Raw genomic sequence first — 21,633 nt, 5'->3', positions numbered from 1 at the left:
TGACTCACAGACTTCTCAATACCAAGCACTTACTGTTTTTAAGTGACTTGTTACTCTAGAATAACTACTACAAAATATTCATCATTGTTACCAAATCTCAAGATTCCAAGGCCTCTTTGAGGAAAATGTAGAAACTAACACCTTCTGAGCCTCTCTTATGTGCCAGAGACGTGATTCTATTAGGTCATCTTGGCCACCCTACAAAGCAGGGATCACATAATCTTTATTATTCAACTGCGGAAACCACGGTTCAGAAAGGAAGAGCCCATGGCCTTAAAGCCACCCACAAGAGCCAGGTTCCAGACAAGGTGTCTCTGAGTCCCTGTTATCCCGAATACTCCAGATGGGACCCTGGGTTCAAGAGACTCACATGCATGATGTCTGTGCTCTTGGTGAAAATCTTCATATAGGGCTTCAGGATGTTGAAGTGGAAGGCGGGTGTCAGCATGCAACGGTGCCTGCTCCACTTGTCACCAGCACTAAGCAGGAGCCCATCCCCTAGCAGAGATAGCCACGGGGAGTGGGCAAAAGGCAGAACTTTCCTCTGGGTCCCCAGGGTTGTCCCCAATCCCCTTCGCTCACAGTTACTCACCCAGCCAGGGCTTCAAAAATTTGTAGAAATCCATGTTCTTGGGTGCGACAGCAGCTGACATGAAGGAGGACCATCAGGGGCCAGGGAGATGGGGAAAGGAGGAAATTTTGTGTGAAATAGAGGATCCCAGCCAGGAATCTGCATTCCTGCTCTGAGCCCTGCATAGCAGGAATGGGGCCAAGAGAACTGGAAGCCATAAGCCAGGTGGAGAGGTGACGGGTGGGGGGTGGGGGGACCAGACCAGGCTGCAGGACAGAGGAGAGCAAAGGCAGAGCCCATAGACACAACTCTTAGGTGCTCAGAAACACTCCAACAAGATACAACATGCCCCAGCATTCCCTGACATGGCTCCTACATAGTCCAACATGTTATGAAGACACAGGCATAGCCCAGCACTCTACAAAACATCTTTATGGGGACCTAGAACACCACGTCTGCCCCTGCACTCTGACCTCTCCTGAGATATGTGACATGGCCCCATGTGTTAACATGTCCTGACATGGCCCCAACATGGATGACACAGCCTGGTATGACACATGGACCTGAAGACAGTCTAACTTGGCCTGAATTTGCCCAGCATGAGTCTCACACAGGGCTTACATACACTGATGTCACAGACCTGAACCAGGTGTGTCCCCGTTGGGCCCCAGACATGACTCAGACAAACCCTAAGACAGGCATCAAACAAGATCACATAAGGTCACTAGCATGTCTGAAAATGACCCTGAGTCTCAGACCTCAAACAAACCTGAAATGTGACCCAGACGTGACAAGCAGGAGAACCAGATAATCACTAACAGCATCTCAGGTAAGAAAAAGACAAACCCCAAAATGCCTCAGATGTCCTCGGCCACAGCTAAAGCAACTCCAGATGTGACTGAGACCATGTCTATTTGAGCCCAGGTTTAATCATATACCACGTGTCACCAGGTAAAACATGTACCAGCTGTAATCAGAAACCAGGTAGAAACATAAAGCTGACCAGACATAGCCTACAGCAGACAGCACACAGATATGCCCTAGGTGTGAGTAGACGTGATGAGAAGTAGGCAGGTGAGAGTCCAGGTAAGAAAGAGGCAGCGGCATCTCTACCACAGCCCCCTGTGTCTGCACCCAGCACGGAGGATGTGGCAGCAGGCAAGCCATGGCCAAGAGTACGTCTACCTGGAGCAGTGGGGTGGAAGATGCAGGTGACCACATGCCAGCCTCCCGCGCCCCACAAGCAGCACACATCCCCATAGGTGCTGGCCAGGCCCTGTGTGTACAGGAGACCTTCCTCCCAGCTCTGAATCTGGAGAGGAACAGAAAGGACCCAATTCACACTCTTCTCGGCAGCAAGAGGCAAGGATTTGCAGGGCAGAGATCCACACCTGAGCCCATGAGTCACCTCCGGCAGCTGCTTGTCTGTCCTGAGTTTTCCCCTGGGTTCCCTCCCCACATTGGTCATATACAATCTTTGTGGTCCCTCTGGTACAGGGATAGAGAGGTTCTTTCCCTGTTTGGATCCCAAACACCATGTTCACCTGACTTCTCTTTCGTCCCCATATTGCAGATGAGGAAACTGAGGCTCTCAATGATGGAGTCCCTTGCACACATTCTCCCGGACAGTAAACCTGAGACACCAGCCCAAGACTCTTTAATCCATGGCCTGAATTCTTAATTATCCAACTGCTCTGAGCCCCAAAACAATAGCTCAGTGGACCCTATGGTGCCAAGACTGGATGCTCAGAATCTTAGGTTTGTAGGAATTGGTCCTATGACCCAAATCAGATAAATTAAAAGGAATCCTCAACTTTTCCTAGAACTGAACTCCTAGAAGGGAGTTGAAAATGAACTCCCTTTCCCATGGAGTTTGAGCATCTGAGATTCAGTTTTACCAGGATGAGAGTAAAGCCATCACAGATGAACACTAAATGATGAAAACAGATTTCTGATAACATTGTTTAAGACCTGGATCCAGCTGGTCAGTTGATTTCCTTTCTTTGCTTAGACCATACAGGGTGGCATTTCCACCACTAACAGCTGAAAGAGACTTCAGCAACCAGAAGGAGCCAGGACCCTTCCCAGAGTCACTCAGCATTCTGGTGTCTGAACCCAGGTCTCCATCAGAAGCTGCCCGTTCCCCTGATCTGTCTCAGATGGGAGGGGCAGAGGGCAAGGGAAGGGAGACAGGGTGGGGTGGAGTCTCCTTAGGGAGATTCCTGGGGACTGGAGAAGGAGAGCACTGAACTAGAGTGGCTGAGCCACAGGATAGGATAAATGCGATGGGCCCACCAGAGAGGTAGATGTCACAGGAAGAGCAGCCCCCAATCCTGCACCAGCCAGAAGCCTTCATTGCTCTGGATCTGCAGATGAGTGAGACTGAGGGCTGGCCTGGCAGGGGGTCTGGGATACTATGGATGCCCACTGAGTCACTCTACCCTCTGCTTTGGAATATTTTCTTCTCATTGCTCCAGACCTAGTTCCAGCACCTCTTCTTCCAGGAAGCCTTCCAGAACACCCCAGCAGAGAATTTTGTTTCTTCTCCGGATTGCCACATCTTCTGTTGGCCAGTTCCTGACCAACCGTACCAGGTCAAGGATCTCTCTGTCCAGATATGAGACCTTGAGATTGGGGATAAACTTCAGAAGGGTACAAGGTTGGAGCCCAAATGGCCATGGGAAGAAACAGGAGTCAGTGAGATGGAGCTTGATAAATGCATGAAGCAAAGAGGAAGTGGCTGAGAGAGAAGAGAGGAAGGGGGAGCAGGGTCCTGTAGGGGCCACATAAAAAGTTGGCAGGGAGGGGCTAAAATCCATCAAATGTGTCATGACACCCACCACCACAAGCTCTGCATGGGTACCTGAGGCATTGGCAATGCTCCGGAGCATGTCAGGGTGGCAGAAAACGATCATGGGAGTGATGGGGCCAAACCAGATCAGATATCCATGGGAGTAGTTAGCTGCCAGCTGGGTTGATTTTCTCAAGCCCTGCTCTGTCGGGGGGACCTGAAAGCATGTAAGGACATCATTCCTGAGAAGAAACCGCTGCAGTGGACAGGGTGTCAGATCCTGCCCAGATGGAGGGAATCTCTGCTTCCTCCTGCTCCTTCCCTCGTGTGAAGGAGTGGTCCTGAAGCACCTCCAAGTCCCAAGGAGATACCCCAGAGTGCAGGGAGAAGACTGGCTCTTTGCCCACAGGTAGGGTGACTTTATCTTGAGAAGCCAAACTTTTTCTTGTCCTGGGAATGGTCTCAGCGCCTGGGGTGGCCACAGAAAGAGATCCCCACTGGCGAGGTTTGTAGGCAGCAAGGTGGCCTCAGTGCTTGTCCCTGGGTTTTGGTCCCACATCCTCTCCTATTCTGGCTGGTCCATACAGCCTGCAGTTCCTTGCAGAAAATCATCTGCACACCTGGGGCCTTCCATCCCTGGCCGATCCCAAAGGACAGATGTGAATTTTGTCCCTCACTCATGACAGCAGCTCTGACCCATGAATCCCCCTCCCCCAACTGGCTCCATGCAGAGTACATCCTGCCTATTTCTCTGCAACCTAAGGACATGACTTTCAATTATGCCATCTATAAATGAAGAAGCTGACACCTTTTGCACCCAAAAGAAAAGAAGGGTGGGTTGCCTGCTGGTAAAGTATCCTCTCCCTCAGGACGCCTCATTCAAACCTGACAAATACCCCCAGGGGCTCTTGGCAGGTGAACATAAGTCACATTCACCTTTGTGACCTGCTCCTGAGAGGGAAACAGGCAGGAAGGCCAGGGGTCTCCAAATGGAGGAAATAGGCTCAAGTGTCAGACATTTTTTATCTCTCTTAAGCGGCAGGAGGAAACAAACTAGTGATATATTTTTTTTTCTTCTCTATACAAATTTTAAAAGGTTTCTCTTAAAATACTGTGTTGCCATAATGACACCTGGTTCCACCTGAAGTTAACTATTCTCAAACCTTGAGTTAACCAATGCATTTTTTTATGGAAATGTTTGTCTTAAGCTATGTTAATGTACTATGCATTTACCCCAAACTGTGTCTTCAAGTCAGCTCTACCTAATGGCTCAGAACTGACTTGACAAACCAGTATGTTATACACAGATATTGTTCCCCTAATCTATGTAAACAAAACTATTTGTATGGTAATCTGCCCTTCTACAAGATTCAGGTCAGTCGTTGTATGGCCCAGGATGAATTGTCTGGTGCCAGAGATTATCCCAAACTACATCTTATGGGTGAGGGGCCTGGTGCCATTATGAGTTTTAAGACATTCCTTTCTTTCATTAACAGACTGCTAGTGACTATGTAACATCCAGCTGAAGACTAGCAGGGGGTACTCTTTCTGCCCCCTTCTGATGCCTATGTCAGAAGGTTTCTCTATCTCCTTTATACTTTAATAAAACTTTATTACACAAAAGCTCTGAGCAATCAACCCTCTTCTGCGGCCCCGGACTGAATTCTTCTCCTCCGGAGGCCAAGAATCCCAGCGTCTTTTCGTAGTTCAGCAACAACCTTTCACTCCCTTCCCTCAAGTACCAAATTGAGGATGCAAAGCACTTGGTGAGACTGGTCCAGAGAGGGAGAGTGACTCAGCTGAGGTCACACAGCATGAGGGACCACAGGAAGGAAAAATGACCAAGACCATACTCCATGACCAAGCCCTTAGAGGGGAGGGAAGAAATGCAGTAACTTTGTAACGTTCCTGCTGCCTCCAAGACTCACTGTGCCTTGTGCGCTAGGTCACTTCAGTCGTGTCCGACTTGGCGACCCCATGGACTGCAGCCCGGCTCCTCTGCCCATGGGGTTCTCCAGGCAAGAATACTGAAGTGGGTTTCTGTGCCCTCCTCTAGGGCATCTTCCCAACCCAGGGATCAAACCCCCCTTTCTTCCATCTAACCTGCATTGGCAGGCAGGGTTCTTGACCACTAGCACCACCTGGGAAGACTCGCTGTGATGCTTCCAAGACCCAGAATCTCAGGAAATCTTCACATGAAGATTTGTAATGCCCCTGCCTTCTGAACTTTGCCACAATAAACAGTACAATTTCAGTAAATCCTCCACCAAGTGGTAGCTCTTGTCCAAGACAGGAAAGAAAAGATGGACACCTCTCTCAGCTAGGCTGTTAGATGGGAGGAGCTGGATACCCATCCCTTTGACCCTGACAGAGGGAAGTGATGGCATGCTCGTCACTTAGGTCATCACACCTTTATTTTGCATCCTAATATTAGCCAGCCATGGACTGTAGTCTGCTTCCCAGAACCATCATCAAACTGGGAGGTGCTTATTAAGCAATTTGACAGTTGAGCTGTTTAATTAATCAGGAGCAGGGCCAAGCCAGAGTCAAGGTCTGAGGCACAAAGTGGGGAGGCGTGGAAGAGGGAGAGGTCTAAGAAGGCTTCTTAGAATGGGTGGTGATTGGCCAACTTTATCCAGGTTGGGCTGTGAGCACCTTGGGACATCTTGGTAGAGGGAGGGGAGTTAGAAAAGAGGAAGGATCCTGGAAGGAGGAGGCATGGGGATGGGGAAGCTGTAGCCCAGAGTGAAAAGTCACAAGGAGAAGGACCACATGCAGAGCAGACCCAGGACAGCACCCTTGAGAGGACCTCAAGGCCACCATGGAGACTGGAGAGGCCAGGGTACCAGATTCTGTGCAGCCCGGCCTCAGAGGTGCCCTAATGTGTGCAAGGCAGGCAGGAAATGGACCCCAAAGCAGGCTAGGGCTGGAAAGGCAGGATGTGGGGAAGGTCTCGATGGCAAAGCAGAGGAATGAGTGAGGGAGGGAAGAGGGGCCTTCCAGGCCTCCCTGGCTTCTCTGCTGTTCTAGACCCCAGCCCAAACCCTGAGCCCCATTCCTGATCTCCCAGGATCTCCCAGGAAACTCACCAGGTACAGGTGAGCGAAGAACCAGTTCAGTGTTGGGGGCTGCGGAAAACACTGGAGGAGGCGACAGTTGTTGTAGAAGGTGTAGGTCCAGGCCAGGATGCGAGCCAGAAGCCAGGAGGCCCCGACCACCAGCAGCAGCAGCCATGAGGAGGTTGCCACCAGCCCGAATCCCAGCCGGGACACGCTCAGCTCCAGCATCCTGTGGTGAGATGGGGTGCAGGGTGAATCCTGAGGATAAAGGAAGAGGCAGTGATGGTGAGCTGTGAGGCAGAGATGGATAGAGGGAGAGGAGCAAGGGAGTGAGCGGCAGGGTGAGTGCTGGGGACAGGGTGAGAAGGGCTCAGAGACAGACAGACACAAGCTGGGAGAGGGAATGGAGACCAGAGAAATTCAAAGGAAGAGGGAATGATAGAGACAAAGAGACAGACACACACGGACAGTTTGTGTGTGTGTGTGTGTGTGTGTGTGTGTGTGTTACCCACTGGTATCCACTCCTCTCCCAAGCCAGCTCATTCCCTACAGCCACCATGCCATGGGCAGTGGCCTTCCCCACACCAGGTCAAAACCCCGAGCCCCTTGACCCTCAGCCTGGTACCTTCTTTCTAGAGCGGGTTGTCTCTCACACAACTTCCTCTCCCCTTTTTGTACAAAGCCTTTACCCAGCCCCTCCCCTAGAAAATACTGCCAGGCTCCAGACTAAGCCAGCCGATTCGCCCAGCATGCTTACTTCCTCCCCACCTGGACGCTGTCCAAACATGAAGTGAGGCCTGGGAACCAGTTCAGTGTAACAGACACTGGATCCTCAGGACAGACAGAAGGTCAGCCTTGTCCCAGGTCATCTCCAGGGCTCCCTTCCCGAGGTGGACCAGGGAGACATCATGGACCATTTCTCGGCAGAGACCCTGGAAACTCAGAGCCCCGAGGCCCCTGGCCTCCAGGGCACAAGCCTGGCAGCGGTTCAACTTCCACCTCCACACAGCCCAAGGCCTGTGTTGAAGCACAGCTTCCAGGAACAGGAGCAAAGAAACCAGTCTGCGTGGAAATTACCATTATCTGAGTCTGGGAGGTGGTGATGGACAGGGAGGCCTGGTGTCCTGCAGTCCATGAGGTCACAAAGAGTCGGGCACAACTGAACGGCTGAACTGGACTGAGTCCAGGGATAAAGGAGCCAATTGGAAGAGGGCACATGGAGGCATGAGGGGCCAGGCTGGGGTGGGCTGAGAGAGAACGGGGTCCACACAAGGGGGTAGGGGGACAGAACTGGGAGTGGAGGTCTGCCCTGCCCTTGCTCTGACTGTGGGCTGTGCAGACCGTCCTCAGTGGGATGTTGAATGAGACCTTGAGATGGGGGGCCAAAGAGGATCTCACAGGAAAATGGGAAAAATCTTGAGTCCTCAAAAAAGATGGAATGAAAGCAAAGTGATGGCTACTAGTGCTTGTGTTAGTGTGTGCCAGTAGTCCACCTAGAGCAAGCCTACTTGGTGCAGACAAAGCTATATTTGAAGAGTGCCTTCTACGCGCTGGTACCTGAAGAAGCAGCCTACAGTGTGTCAGAAACTGCATAAAGCGTGCCTGCTACATTCCAGGTGGGCTACAGAAAGTGCATTTAGTGCGTGCCAAGGACTCTGCATAAATCCTGCCTACTGTATGCCAGGGGTTGTACATAAAGCACACCTACTATGTGCTGGGGACTCTCCACAAGTCATGCCTATGACATGCCACGGTCTCTACATAAGGCACACCTACTATGCATGTGGTACTCTGCGCAAAGGACACATGCTGTGTGTTGGACACTCTATGTAAAGCACTGCTTCTGTATGCTGAGTGCTCTATGTATATATGCCTAGTGTGCGTCAGGTGTCCTACATAAAACACACCTACTGTGAGTCAGGTGCTCTACATAAAGTGATCCCTGTGTGCAGGATATTCTGCCAGCAATATAATTGCATCACCTTCCCCTCAGGGCTCTGGGCCAGCACACTGGGATCAGGCAGAGGGACCCACGTGATGGCAGGAAGGAAGTTACCTATTTAGGAGAAGAACCAACTGAGGTTCAAAGAGAACAAGCCTCTAGCCTAAGTTGCCCATCTGAAAGGCACTCGGGTGTAGCAAACCACCAAGCCTAAGTCTTCTCCTTCTCCCATGCTGTTCCACCCCGACTCATAAGGGACGATGTCCTATTAATCCATTTATACAGGTGGAATTTCAGGCAATATGATGACACCAGTGGAGAGACACCTGGAGGTCCTTTCAACATCAGGTGGATCATCTTACTACATCCAGGATAAACCACCCAGTGGATCTGGTGCTTCCCTCCTGGCCCTTACTTGATCCTGTCCAGAATTGCCTTGTGGGGGTGTTCTAAGGTGTAAGAGAACTTGAGGGATGGGGCTCCTGGCAGAATTTCTGAGCAGGAGAGTGGGGGTAGTGTCCTGACACTGGTAGGCTGCTGGGGAGACCCCAACCTCCTTCTCAACACTGGCTGGGAGATTCAGGTGGAGGATCCTAAAGCCCCCAGTGTGGTGTTATTTTCTGTTCTGCAACTTTTCATTGCTATATGAATGAAAAGTGTTATGACTTTAAAAGTCAAGCTTGGAGGTAGAGTCTTGAGAAAGTGCTATCATGCATATTTCAGGCTATTTGTTGTTTAGTCGCTAAGTTGTGTCCGATTCTTTTGCCACCCCGTGGACCGTAGACTGCAAGGCTTCTCTGTCCATAGGATTTCCCAGGCAAGAAATAGTGGACTGGGTTGCCATTTCCTTCACCAGGGAATTTTCCCAACCCAGGGATTAAGCCCACATCTCCTGCATTGGCAGGTGGGTTCTTCACCACCTGGGAAGTCCATATATTTCAGACTCTAGGCAACATATTTGACAAAGATGCAGAGCCAGCATGACTAAGCACACCAACCTAGCACAAATGTTACAGGAATAGGTCCAGGGTGAAGTCACATTTGTTCTTCCTTGTTACAACAGGAGTTTTTAGCCACCTACTTGCAGCCTCTCTGGGTAGAGAAAGGAGATGACATTTGGTCAGTGGGAGGCCCTGCAGGCAATCAGAGAGGTTAGAGGATTGCCATCCATCCTCTCCAATGGCCACTGCTGCTTCCAGCTTCAGAGCTTCTCTCTGGGTTTCCGGATCAGCTGCGCCCTGGCCTGGGGGTGGTGCCAGCGCTCAGCTGCCAGCTCCCAGAGTGCCACACCTGATGCTTCCTCTTGTCCTGTTGTCAACTGAAATAAAAACTACACGACGTAAGAGCAGTGAGTTTCAGTTTGATTCAGAGACCCTACCGAGGACTCTAGCCCAGGATTCAGTTTCTCGCATAGCTCTGAGGAGCTAAGGAGGGATGTCAGCATATATATGACTTTGGCGTAGGGAATATGCAATCCAGTACGCATCATGGGAGAAGGTCATGAGGAACAGATTTCTTAGTTAACAATTTTAGTACTGTTCTAAATATAGCAAGATACAAAAATTCGGGTTCATGCAAATTTTACCTGAAACTATCTAAAGGCAATTTTACCTCTTTTTCCATGTACACAGTGCCTCACCCGCTACTCTGTCCTGAGCTGGCAACTGCAGCGGCTAATGATTTTACCTTGCAGAACCAGATGGTGAGTAACATTCCGTGTTTACGCAGTCTTTACATTGTAAATGGCCCCTACGTAAACCCACTCTCATGTAGTTCATCTGAGGTCCCTGGAAGGACCCAACTGCTACATTTCCCAAAGGGATGGGGTCCCTCAGACATCTCCGCAAACCAGTTATATGAGTGTCCCTGTTTGTGTAGGCACACACACACAAAATGAAGTATTATACCCACATCCTGGAACGGGAGGGTGAAGTAGAAGGAACAATATTTCTGTTGTTGTCGTTCAGTCACTAAGTGGTGTCTGACTCTCTGTGACCCCATGAACTGTGGCACACCAGACTTCCCTGTCCTTCACTATCTCCCAGAGCTGCTCAAATTCATGTCCATTGAGTCCGTGATGCCAGCCAACCCTCTCACCCTCTGTCATTCCCTTCTCCTGCCCTCAATCCTTCCCAGCATCAGGGTCTTTTCTAATGAGTCGGCTCTTTGCATCAGATGGCCAAAGTATCGAAGCTTCAGCTTCAGCATCAGTCCTTCCAGTGAATATTCAGGACTGATTTCCTTTAGGATTGACTGGTTTGATCTCCTTGGTTCTGTTAAATGTCTACACTTAACCAACTGTTTTCTTTCCTTAGATGAAACCTGCAAAGCACTTTTCACCGCAATTACTAATCCATGTAATTACAAAAATTATATTTTTAAAAGGAAAAAGCTTGACATCATGCATAGTACCATACTGAGTAAATGCTCAGTGCCAAGCCTGGCATGCAGCAGGACTTAATATATAGCAACTGTGAAAAGCCAGAAAGTAACCCAGTTCAGAAAAAGGACTCCAAGGGCCAAGGTTCAAATCAGGACCAGCTAAGTTAATCTGGGTAGCTCTCTTTACCTTTCTGTGTCTCAATTTTCTTGTCTGAAAACAGGTTATTTTCAAGTTAGTTGTGAAAATCAAATCACTTTAAAAGAGTTAAGTGCTTATAACAACACTCCCAGACTCACAGTCAGCACCAAACTTGAAAAACTGCTACTGTTTCCTGACTTCACAACAGAATGAGGATTTTGGCACCAGCCATGAGCCATGGGTCCCCCTTGTACAGACATCAGTTATCTTGCAGACTATGAATATCCCCGGTTCATTCCCTCTGACCTTAGCAGGGTAGAAGCTCCTAGGAGAACAGCAAGCACTGGAATTGGAGTCAGAGGGCTCTAGATCAAAGCTAGGTTTGCCATTTTCCAGCTATACGACCTTGGGCAACTGCTGTACCCTCTGAACTTCACACTCCTCCTCATTAAAAAAGGAGTAATAACAAGCCCTTGGGGCTTCCCTGTTGACTCAGAAGGTGAAGAATCTGCCTGCAATGCAGAATACCCAGATTCAATCCTTGGGTCTGGAAGATTCCCTGGAGAAGGGAATAGTTATCCATTCCAGTATTCTTGCCTGGAGAATTCCATGTACAGAGGAGCCTGGTGGGCTACAGTCCATGGAGTTTCAAAGAGTCAGACATGACTGAATGACTAATACTTTCACTTTTCAACAGAGCCTTGGCAATTGGAGAAGTAAGTCTGCGTGTTTCTTAGTTTGCAACCTTTGAAAGCAGACCTTGATTCAAGGATTGAAATGCAACTACTTTATTTGCTAATGACCCTAGGGAAGGGTTAATGTGAGTTGTTTCTTTGAAAAGTGATGCCAGGAAAGGCCAGTAAGGCACTGTAGAAGTGAGCCTGGGAAGGGAAGGCAGAAGGAAAAGCCTGCTTCATCAAGAAGCTCACACTCTCTGGGCACATGGGGCTCAGTTCCTCTGGAGGACAGCAGAGAACATGCACCCACCAGTTCTTAGACAGGGCTCCTTCCTTCAAAAGCATTATTTTTCCAGATATCCTGCATACACCGCATAGCTGAGGTCTGGGGACAGAGGAAGAGGCCGCCCACAGCAGTTGATGTCAGGAATATAGCCTGGTTGGTGCACACATAGTTACACATAGTTCAGTTACTTCAAGATACATACATTCACACTTTTACACACATGTACACCCACACTTGCAACACAATTGCATACACAGTCACATATGCATACACATTGTGTGCACAAAGACACACAAAACCAGGGCTACATACACCCACGTGCCCTTACAGTTGCATACACAGTCTTAGGCACACCAAAAAGCTATGTGCAACAACACACATGTTCATATGTACACATAGACATATGCATCTACCCATGAAGACAATTAAATGCATACACTCATATACACATACCATAACATATGTGTGCGCAGAGCCACACATGCACTTACTCACAGTTACATACAGAGTCACACAGCCACTCACACACGTTCAATGAATGAAGACCAGATGTCTTAGAACTTGTTATTTCCATATCCACCAGCAGAGGGAGCCTCCAACACACTCAGAAGAAGAAAGGATACTTCCCCCCACTCCCACAGCAGCCAGTGGCTGGACCAGGGCTGGAAGTGTATGAACAATTAAACTCACAGGTGCAGCACCATCTGCAACTCTGTGGCCTCCAGACCTCTCTCCTTCTCCTCTCATTCATTCATACAGCCCTTAGTGAAAAGAGCTTTTAAGTGGGAAGGAAACATTTGACCCCTCAAGTATAGATAACTCTTTGAAGGGGTTAGCTCCATGGTGGTGGAAAGAAATAATGCATTAACTGGTGGGAAAACTGCATCAAGGAAAGGGATTTTTTTCTTTAAAGTTTAGGTAATAGCAACATTATTTGCATTCCAACAGGAATGAGCCATTGTCAATATATCTGGAATATCCTTGGAATGATTCATAGTCTGTGTACCAAAAAAAAATAAGTCTATTTCTTAGGCTTCCTTGATAGCTCAGTTGGTAAAGAATCTGCCTGCAATGCAGGAGACCCTGGTTAGATTACTGGGTCAGGAAGATTCGCTGAAGAAGGGATAGGCTACCCACTCCAATATTCTTGGGTTTCCCTTGTGGCTCAGCTAGTAAACAATCTGCCTGTAATATGGGAGACCTGGGTTCAATCCCTGGGTTGGAAAGATCCCCTGGAGAAGGGAAAGGCTACCCACTCCAGTATTCTGGCCTAGAGAATTCCATGGACTGTACAGCCCATGGAATCACAAAGAGTCGGACATGACTGAGTGACTTTCACTTTCACTATTTCTATATTCTACGTGTCAGCAAACCATAGTCTATGGACCAAATATGTGCTATGGCCTATCTTTCTAAGATAAATATGCAAAAAAGTTGTTTTATATTTTAAAAGGATTGTAGAGGAGTGGAGGGGAAGAGGAGAAATTTTTAAATATGGACTGTATTAAAGCCTAAAATATTTACTACATGAGTCTTTATAGAAAAGGTATGCCAACCCTGCTGTACACTAGTAATAAACAATTGGAAAATGTCTTCAAATGCCATTTTCAACTATCATGCATCATAAAAAGTGGAATTTGTTGTTGTTCAGTCACCCAGCAGTGTCCAACTCTTTGTGACCCCGTGGACTGCAGCACACCAGGCCTCCCTGTCCCTTACCATCTCCCAAAGTTTGCCCAAGTTCATGTTCATTGCATCAGTGATGCCTTCCAGTCATCTCAGCCTCTGAGGTTCTCTTCTCCTTCTGCCCTCAATCTTTCCCAGCCTCAGGAAGTTTTCTAATGAATCATCTGTTCGCATCAGATGACCAAAATACTGGAGCTTCAGTTTCAGCATCAGTCCTTCCAGTGATTATTCAATGTTGATTTCCTTTAGGATCAACTTGTTTGATCTCCTTGCTGGCCAAGGGACTTTCAGAAGTCTTTTCCAGCAGCACAGTTTGAAGGCATCAATTCTAAGCCTGCTTTTTCACTCTCCTCATTCACCCTCATCAAGAGGCTCTTTAGTTCCTCTTCAGTTTCTGTCGTTAGAGTGGTATCATCTGCATATCTGAGGTTGTTGATTTTTCTCCTGCCTATCTTGATTCCAGCTTGTAACTCATCCAACCCAGCATTTCTCATGACGTGCTCAGTGTATAGGTTAAACAAACAGGGTGACAGCAGACAGCCCCGTTGCACTCCTTTCTCAATCTTGAACCAATCAGTTGGTCCATTCGGGGTTCGAACTGTTGCTTCTTGACCTGCATGCAGGTTTCTCAGGAGACAGGTAAGGTGCTCTTGTATTCCCATCTCTCTAAGAGCTTTCCACAGTTTGTCATGATCCACACAGTCAAAGGCTTAGCATAGTCGATGAAACAGATAGGTGTTTTTCTGAATTCCCTTGCTTTCTCTATAATCTAGCAGATGTTGGCAACTTTTTCTGTAGTTCCTCTTCCTTTCCTAAACCCAGCTTGGACATCTGGTAGTTCTTGGTTCACATAATGCTGAAGCCTAGCATGCAAGATTTTAAGCATGACCTTACTAGCATGAGAGATGAGTGAAGTTGTCCAATGGTTAGCACATTCTTTGAAACCACCCTTCTTGGAAACTGTGATGAGAATTGACCTTTTCCAGTTCTGTGGCCACTGTGGGATCTTCCAGATTTGCTGACATACTGAATGCAAAACATTGATGTCATCATTCTTTAGGGATTTGAATCTTTCTGCTGGAATTTCATCACATCCATTAGCTTTATTAACAGCAGTGCTTCTCAAGACCCACTTGACTTCACACTCCAAAATGTCTGGCACTGGGTAACTAACCACACCATCGTGGTAATCCAGATCATTAAGATCTTTTTTATACAGCTCTTCCATGTATTCTTTCTATCTCTTCTTGATCTATTCAGTGTCTACTAGGTCGCTACCATTTTTATCCTTTATTGTGCTTATCTTTGGGCAGAACACTTTCTTGATGTTTCCAATTTTCCTGACCAGATCTCTAGTCTTTCTCCTTTTGTACTTTTCTTCTATTATTAAGCATGATTCATTGAAGAAGGCCTTCTTGTCTCTCCTAGCTATTCTTTGAAACTCTGCGTTTTATTGGACATACCCTTTCATCCCTTGCTTTTCAATTCTGTTCGTTCTGCTATTTGTAAAGCCTTCTTCAATGACCACTTTACCTTCTTGCTTTGCTGTTTCTTTGGGATGGTTTTGTTTGCCACCTCTTATACAACATTATGAACCTCTGTCCATCATTCTTCAGGCACACTGTTAGCTAGATCTAGTCCCTTGAATCTATTCATTACTTCTACCACAAATTCATATGGAATTTAATTTGAGTCATACTTGGCTGGCCTAGTGTTTTTCCTGATTTTCTTTAGTTTAAACTTGAATTTTGCCATGAGAAGCTGATGATCTTAGCCACGGTCAGCTCCAGGTTTTGTTTTCACTGACTGTAAAAAGCTTCTCCATCTTCAGCTACAAAGAAAGCAATCAATTTAATTTCAATATTGACAATTTTGGTGATATCCATGTGTAAAGTCATCTTTTGTGTTGTTGAAAAGGGTTATTTGCTATGACACATGGATTTTCCTAGTAGAATTCAGTTAATCTTTGCCCTGCTTCATTTTGTTCTCCAAAGCCAAACTTGCCTGTTACTACAGGTATATCTTGACTTTCTGCTTTTGCATTCCAATTCTCAATGTGAATAGAACATCTTTTATAGGTCTTACTACTAGGAGGTCTTCTAGGTTTTCTTTTTTTTAATTAATTTATTTATTTTAATTGGATGCTGAGGCAGAGGAACCAGAGATCAAATTGCCGACATCTGTTGGATCATCAAAAAAGAAAAATATCTATTTCTACTATATTGACTATGCCAAAGCCTTTGACTGTGTGGATCACAATAAACTGCGGAAAATTCTTTAAGATATGGGAATACTAGACCACGTGACCTGCCTCTTGAGAAACCTGTATGCAGATAAGGAAGTAACAGATAGAACTGGACATGGAACAACAGACTAGTTCCAAATAGGGAAAGGAGTACGTCAAGGCTGTATATTGTCACCCTGCTTATTTAACTTATATGCAGAGTATATAAGCATGAGAAATGCTGGGCTGGATGAAGCACAAGCTGGAATCAAGATTGCTGGGAGAAATATCAGTAGCCTCAGATAGCAGATGACACAACCCTTATGGCAGAAAGTGAAGAAGAACTAAAGAGCCTCTTGATGAAAGTGAAAGAGGAGAGTGAAAAAAGTTGGCTTAAAACTCAACATTCAGAAAACAAAGATCATGGCATCTGGTCCCATCACTTCATGACAAATAGATGGGGAAACAATGGCTGACTTTATTTTTGGGGGCTCCAAAATCACTGCAGATGGTGATTGCAGCCATGAAATTAAAAGATACTTACTCCTTGGAAGGAAAATTATGACCAACTTAGACAGCATATTAAAAGGCAGAGACATTAATTTACCAACAAAGGTCCATCTCATCAAGGCTATGGTTTTTCCAGTAGTCATGTATGGATGTAAGAGATGGACTATAAAGAAAGCTGAGTGCAGAAGAATTGATGCTTTTGAACTGTGGTGTTGGAGAACACTCTTGAGAGTCCCTTGGACTGCAGGGAGATCCAACCAGTCCATCCTAAAGGAAATCAGTCCTGAATGTCCATTGGAAGGACTGATGTTGAAGCTGAAACTCCAATACTTTGGCCACCTGCTGTGAAGAGCTGACTCATTTGAAAAGACCCTGATGCTGGGAAAGATTGAGGGTAGTAGGGAAAGGGGACAACAGAGGATGAGATGGTTGGATGGCATCACTGATTCAATGGATATGGGTTTGGGTAAACTCTGGCAGTTGGTGACAGACAGGGAGGCCTGGTGTGCTGCAGTTCATGGGGTTGCAAAGAGTCAGACATAACTGAGCAGCTGAACTGAAATGAATTACTTTACAATATTGTAGTAGTTTTTACCATACATTGACACGAATCAGTCATGGGTGTACATGTGTCCCCCATCCTGAACCCCTCCACCCCTCCGTCCCCATCCCATCCCTCAGGGTCATCCCAGTGCACCAGCCTTGAGCACCCTGTCTCATGCATCGAATCTGGACTGGCAATCTATTTCACATATGGTATATACATGTTTTAATGCAATTCTCTCAAACCATCCCATCCTCACCTGCTCCCACAGAGTCCAAAGTCTGTTCTTTACATCTGTGTCTCTTTTGCTGTCTCACATATAGGGTTATCATTACCATCTTTCTAAATTCCATATATATGTGTTAATATACTGTATTTATGTTTTTATTTCTGACTTACTTCACTCTGTATAATAGGCTCCAGTTTCATCCACCTCATTAGAACTGATTCAAATGTATTCTTTTTAATAGCTGAGTAATATTCCATTGTGTATATGTACCACAGCTTTCTTATCCATTCATCTGCCAATGGACATCTAGGTTGCTTCTGTGTCCTACCTATTGTAAACAGCTGCAATGAACATTGGGGTACACGTGTCTCTTTCATTTCTGGTTTCCTCGGTGTGTATGCCCAGCAGTGGGATTGCTGGGTTATGGCCTTTCTATTTCCAGATTTTTTAAGGAATCTCCACGCTGGTCTCCTTAGTGGCTGTACTAGTTTGCATTCCCACCAACAGTGTAAGAGGGTTCCCTTTTCTCCAAACCCTGTCCAGCATTTAATGTTTGTAGACTCTTTGATGGCAGCCATTCTGACTGGCATGAGACAGTATGTCATTGCGGTTTTAATTTTCATTTCTCTGATAATGAGTGACGTTGAGCATCTTTTCATGTGTCTGTTAGCCATCTGTATGTCTTCCTTGGAGAAATGTCTGTTTAGTTCTTTGGCCCGTTTTTTTAATTGGGTCGTTTATGTTTCTGGAATTGAGCTGTAGGAGTTGCTTGTATATTTTTGAGATTAATTCTTTGTCAGTTGCTTCATTTGCTATTATTTTCTCCCATTCTGAAGGCTATCTTTTCATCTTTTTTTAACCTTTTTCATTGGGCAAAAGCTTTTAAGTTTAATTAGGTCTCATTTGATTTGTTTTGTTTTGTTTTGTTTGCTTTTATTTCCATTACTCTGGGAGGTGGGTCATAGAGGATCCTGCTGCGATTTATGTCGGAGAGTATTTTGCCTATGTTTTCCTCTAGAAGTTTTATAGTTTCTGGTCTTACATTTAGATATTTAATGCATTTTGAGTTTATTTTTGTATGTGGTGTTAGAAAGTGCTCTAGTTTCATTCTTTTACAAGGGGTTGACCATTTTTCCCAGCACCACTTGTTAGAGATTGTCTTTTCTCCATTGTAATTCTTGCCTCCTTTGTCAAAGACAAGGTGTCCATAGGTGCGTGGATTTATCTCTGGGCTTTCTATTTTGTTCCATTGATCTATATTTCTGTCTTTGTGCCAGTACCATACTGTCTTGATGACTGTGGCTTTGTAGTAGAGCCTGATGTCAGGCAGGTTGATTCCTCCAGTTCCATTCTTCTTTCTCAAGATTGCTTTGGCTATTAGAGGTTTTTTGTATTGGTGAAATTATTTGTTCTAGTTCTGTGAAAAATACCATTGGTATCTTGATAGGGATTGCATTGAATCTATAGATTGCTTTGGGTAGTATACTCAGTTTCACTAAATTGATTCTTCTTATCCATGAACATATTATATTTCTCTATTTATTTTTGTCCTTTTTGATTTCTTTCATCAGTGTTTTATAGTTTTCTATATATAGGTCTTTTATTTCTTTAGGTAGATTTATTCCTAAGTTCAGTTCAGTTCAGTCACTCAGTCGTGTCCGACTCTTTTCAACCCCATGAATTGCAGCACACCAGGCCTCCCTGTCCATCACCATCTCCCGGAGTTCACTCAGACTCATGTCCATCGAGTCCGTGATGCCATCCAGCCATCTCATCCTCGGTCGTCCCCTTCTCCTCCTGCCCCCAATCCCTTCCAGTATCAGAGTCTTTTCCAATGAGTCAACTGTTCGCATGAGGTGGCCAAAGTACTGGAGCTTCAGCTTTACCATCATTCCTTCCAAAGAAATCCTAGGGTTGATCTCCTTCAGAATGGACAGGTTGGATCTCCTTGCAGTCCAAGGGACTCTCAAGAGTCTTCTCCAACACCACAATTCAAAAGCATCAATTCTTCGGCGCTCAGCCTTCTTCACAGTCCAACTCTCACATCCATACATGACCATAGGAAAAACCATAGCCTTGACTAGACGGACCTTAGTCGGCAAAGTAATGTCTCTGCTTTTAAATATACTATCTAGGTTGGTCATAACTTTTCTTCCAAGGAGTAAGCGTCTTTTAATTTCATGGCTGCAGTCACCAACTGCAGTAATTTTGGAGCCCCAAAAAGATAAAGTCTGACATTTTATTCTTTTTGTTGCAATGGTGAATGGAATTGTTTCCTTAATTTCTTTTTGTTTTCTCTTTGTTAATGTATAGGAATGCAAGGGATTTCTGTGTGCTAATTTTATATCCTGCAACTTTACTATATTCATTGATTAGCTCTAGCAATTTTCTGGTGGTGTCTTTAGGGTTTTCTATAAAGAGGATCATGTCATCTGCAAACAGTGAGAGTTTTACTTCTTTTCCAATCTGGATTCTTTTTATTTCTTTTTCCTTCCTGATTTCCGTGGCAAAACTTCCAAAACTATGTTGAATAGGACTGGTAAGAGTGGGAACCCTTGTCTTGTTCCTGACTTTAGGGGAAATGCTTTCAATTTTTCACCATTGAGGATAATGTTTGCTGTGGGTTTATCATATATGGCTTTTATTACATTGAGGTATATTCCTTTTATGCCTGCTTTCTGGAGGGTTTTTTATCATAAATGGATGTTGAATTTTGTCAAAGACTTTCTCTGCATCTATAATCATGTGGTTTTTATCTCAATTTGTTAATGTGGTGTATTACATTGATTGATTTGTGAGTATTAAAGAATGTTTGCATCCCTTGGATAAACCCCACTTGGTCATGATGTATAATTTTTTCAATATGTTGTTGGATTCTGTTTGCTAGGATTTTGTTAAGGATATTTGCATCTATGTTCACCAGTGATATTGGCCTGTAGATTTCTTTTTCAGGGGGCATCTTTATCTGCCTTTGGTATTAGGGTGGTGATGGCCTCATAGAATGAGTTTGGCAGCCCACCTTCCTCTGCAATTTTCTAGAAGAGTTTGAGTAGGGTAGGTGTTAGCTTTTCTCTAAATTTTTGATAGAATTCACCTGTGAAGCCATCTGGTCCTGGACTTTTGTTTGTTGGAAGATTTCTGATTACAGTTTCGATTTCCATGCTTGTGATGGGTCTGTTAAGATTTTCTATTTCTCCCTGGTTCAGTTTGGAAAGTTATACTTTTTTAAGAATTTCCAAGTTGTCCATTTTATTGGCATATAGTTGCTAATAGTAGTCTCTTATTATCCTTTGTATTTCTGTGTCATCTGTTGTGATTTCTCCATTTTCATTTCTAATTTTGTTGATTTGATTCTTCTCCCTTTGTTTCTTGATGAGTCTGGTTAATGGTTTGTCAATTTTATTTATCTTCTCAAAGAACCAGCTTTTAGTTTTGTTGATTTTTGCTATAGTCTCCTTTGTCTCTTTTTCATTCATTTCTGCCCTAATTTTTATGATTTCTTTCCTTGTATATACCCTGGGGTTTTCATTCTTCTTTTTCCAGTTGCTTTAGATGTAAAGTTAGGTTATATATTTGATTTTCTCATGTTTCTTGAGGTAAGCTTGTATTGCTATGAACTTTCCCCTTAGCACTGCTTTTACTGAATCTCATAGGTTTGGGGGCATTGTGTTTTCATTTTCATTCATTTCTATGCATCTTTTGATTTCCTTTTTTATTTCTTCTGTGATTTGTTGGTTATCCAGAGCGTGATATTTAGCCTCCATATGTTTTATTTTTAATAGCTTTTTTTTCCCTGCAGTTGATATGTAATCTTACCACATTGTGATCAGAAAAGATGCTTGAAATGATTTCAATTTTTTGAATTTGCCAAGGCTAGTTTTATAGGTCAGAATGGGATCTATCCTAAAGACGTTTCCATGTACACTTGAGAAAAAGGTGAAATTCATTGTTTTGGGGTGAAATGCTCTTAAATATCAATTAGGTCTAACTGGTCTATTGTATCATTTAAAGTTTGTGTTTCCTTGCTAATTTTCTGTTTAGTTGATCTATCCATAGGTGTGAATGAGTATTAAAGTCTCCCACTATTATTGTGTTACTGTTAATTTCCCCTTTCATACTTGTTATCATTTACCTTACATATTGCAGTGCTCTTATGTTTGGTGCATATATATTTATAATTGTTATATCTTCTTCTTGAATTGATCCTTTGATCATTGTGTAGTGTCCTTCTTTGTCTCTTTTCACAGCCTTTATTTAAATGTCTATTCTATCTGAAATGAGTATTGCTACTCCTGCTTTCTTTTGTTCTCCATTTGCATGAAACATCTTTTTCTAGCCCTTCCCTTTCAGTCTGCATGTGTCCCTTGTTTTGAGGTGGGTCTCTTGTAGACAACATATATAGGGGTCTTGTTTTCATATTCATTCTGCCAGGCTTTGTCTTTTGGTTGGGGCATTCAACCCATTTACATTTAAGGTAATTATTGATAAGTATGATCCCGTTGCCATTTACTTTGTTGTTTTGGGCTCGAGTTTATACACCCTTTCTGTGTCTCCTGTCTAGAGAAGATCTTTTAGCATTTGTTGGAGAGCTGG

General features: G+C 44.9%; 1 protein-coding gene across 1 annotated transcript in view; it reads right to left on the bottom strand.

Annotated features, from left to right (window-relative positions):
- The window catches only part of LOC102181586 (phylloquinone omega-hydroxylase CYP4F11-like), a 37,637-nt gene that overhangs the window by 9,799 nt on the left and 6,205 nt on the right, over positions 1-21,633 (bottom strand). Inside the window, exons 2-6 of the mRNA XM_005682151.3 lie at positions 9,362-9,455; positions 6,452-6,679; positions 3,435-3,579; positions 593-646; positions 371-498 (exon numbers count right to left, since the gene is read on the bottom strand). Of these exons, the coding sequence (XP_005682208.1) occupies positions 371-498; positions 593-646; positions 3,435-3,579; positions 6,452-6,649 (525 nt within the window). The 5' untranslated portion in view covers positions 6,650-6,679; positions 9,362-9,455. The remainder of the gene's footprint in view (positions 1-370; positions 499-592; positions 647-3,434; positions 3,580-6,451; positions 6,680-9,361; positions 9,456-21,633) is intronic.

Source organism: Capra hircus, chromosome 7, assembly GCF_001704415.2.
Source record: "Capra hircus breed San Clemente chromosome 7, ASM170441v1, whole genome shotgun sequence".
Classification (NCBI taxonomy): Eukaryota; Metazoa; Chordata; class Mammalia; order Artiodactyla; family Bovidae; genus Capra; species Capra hircus.
This window is presented reverse-complemented; position numbering and strand designations above follow the sequence as displayed.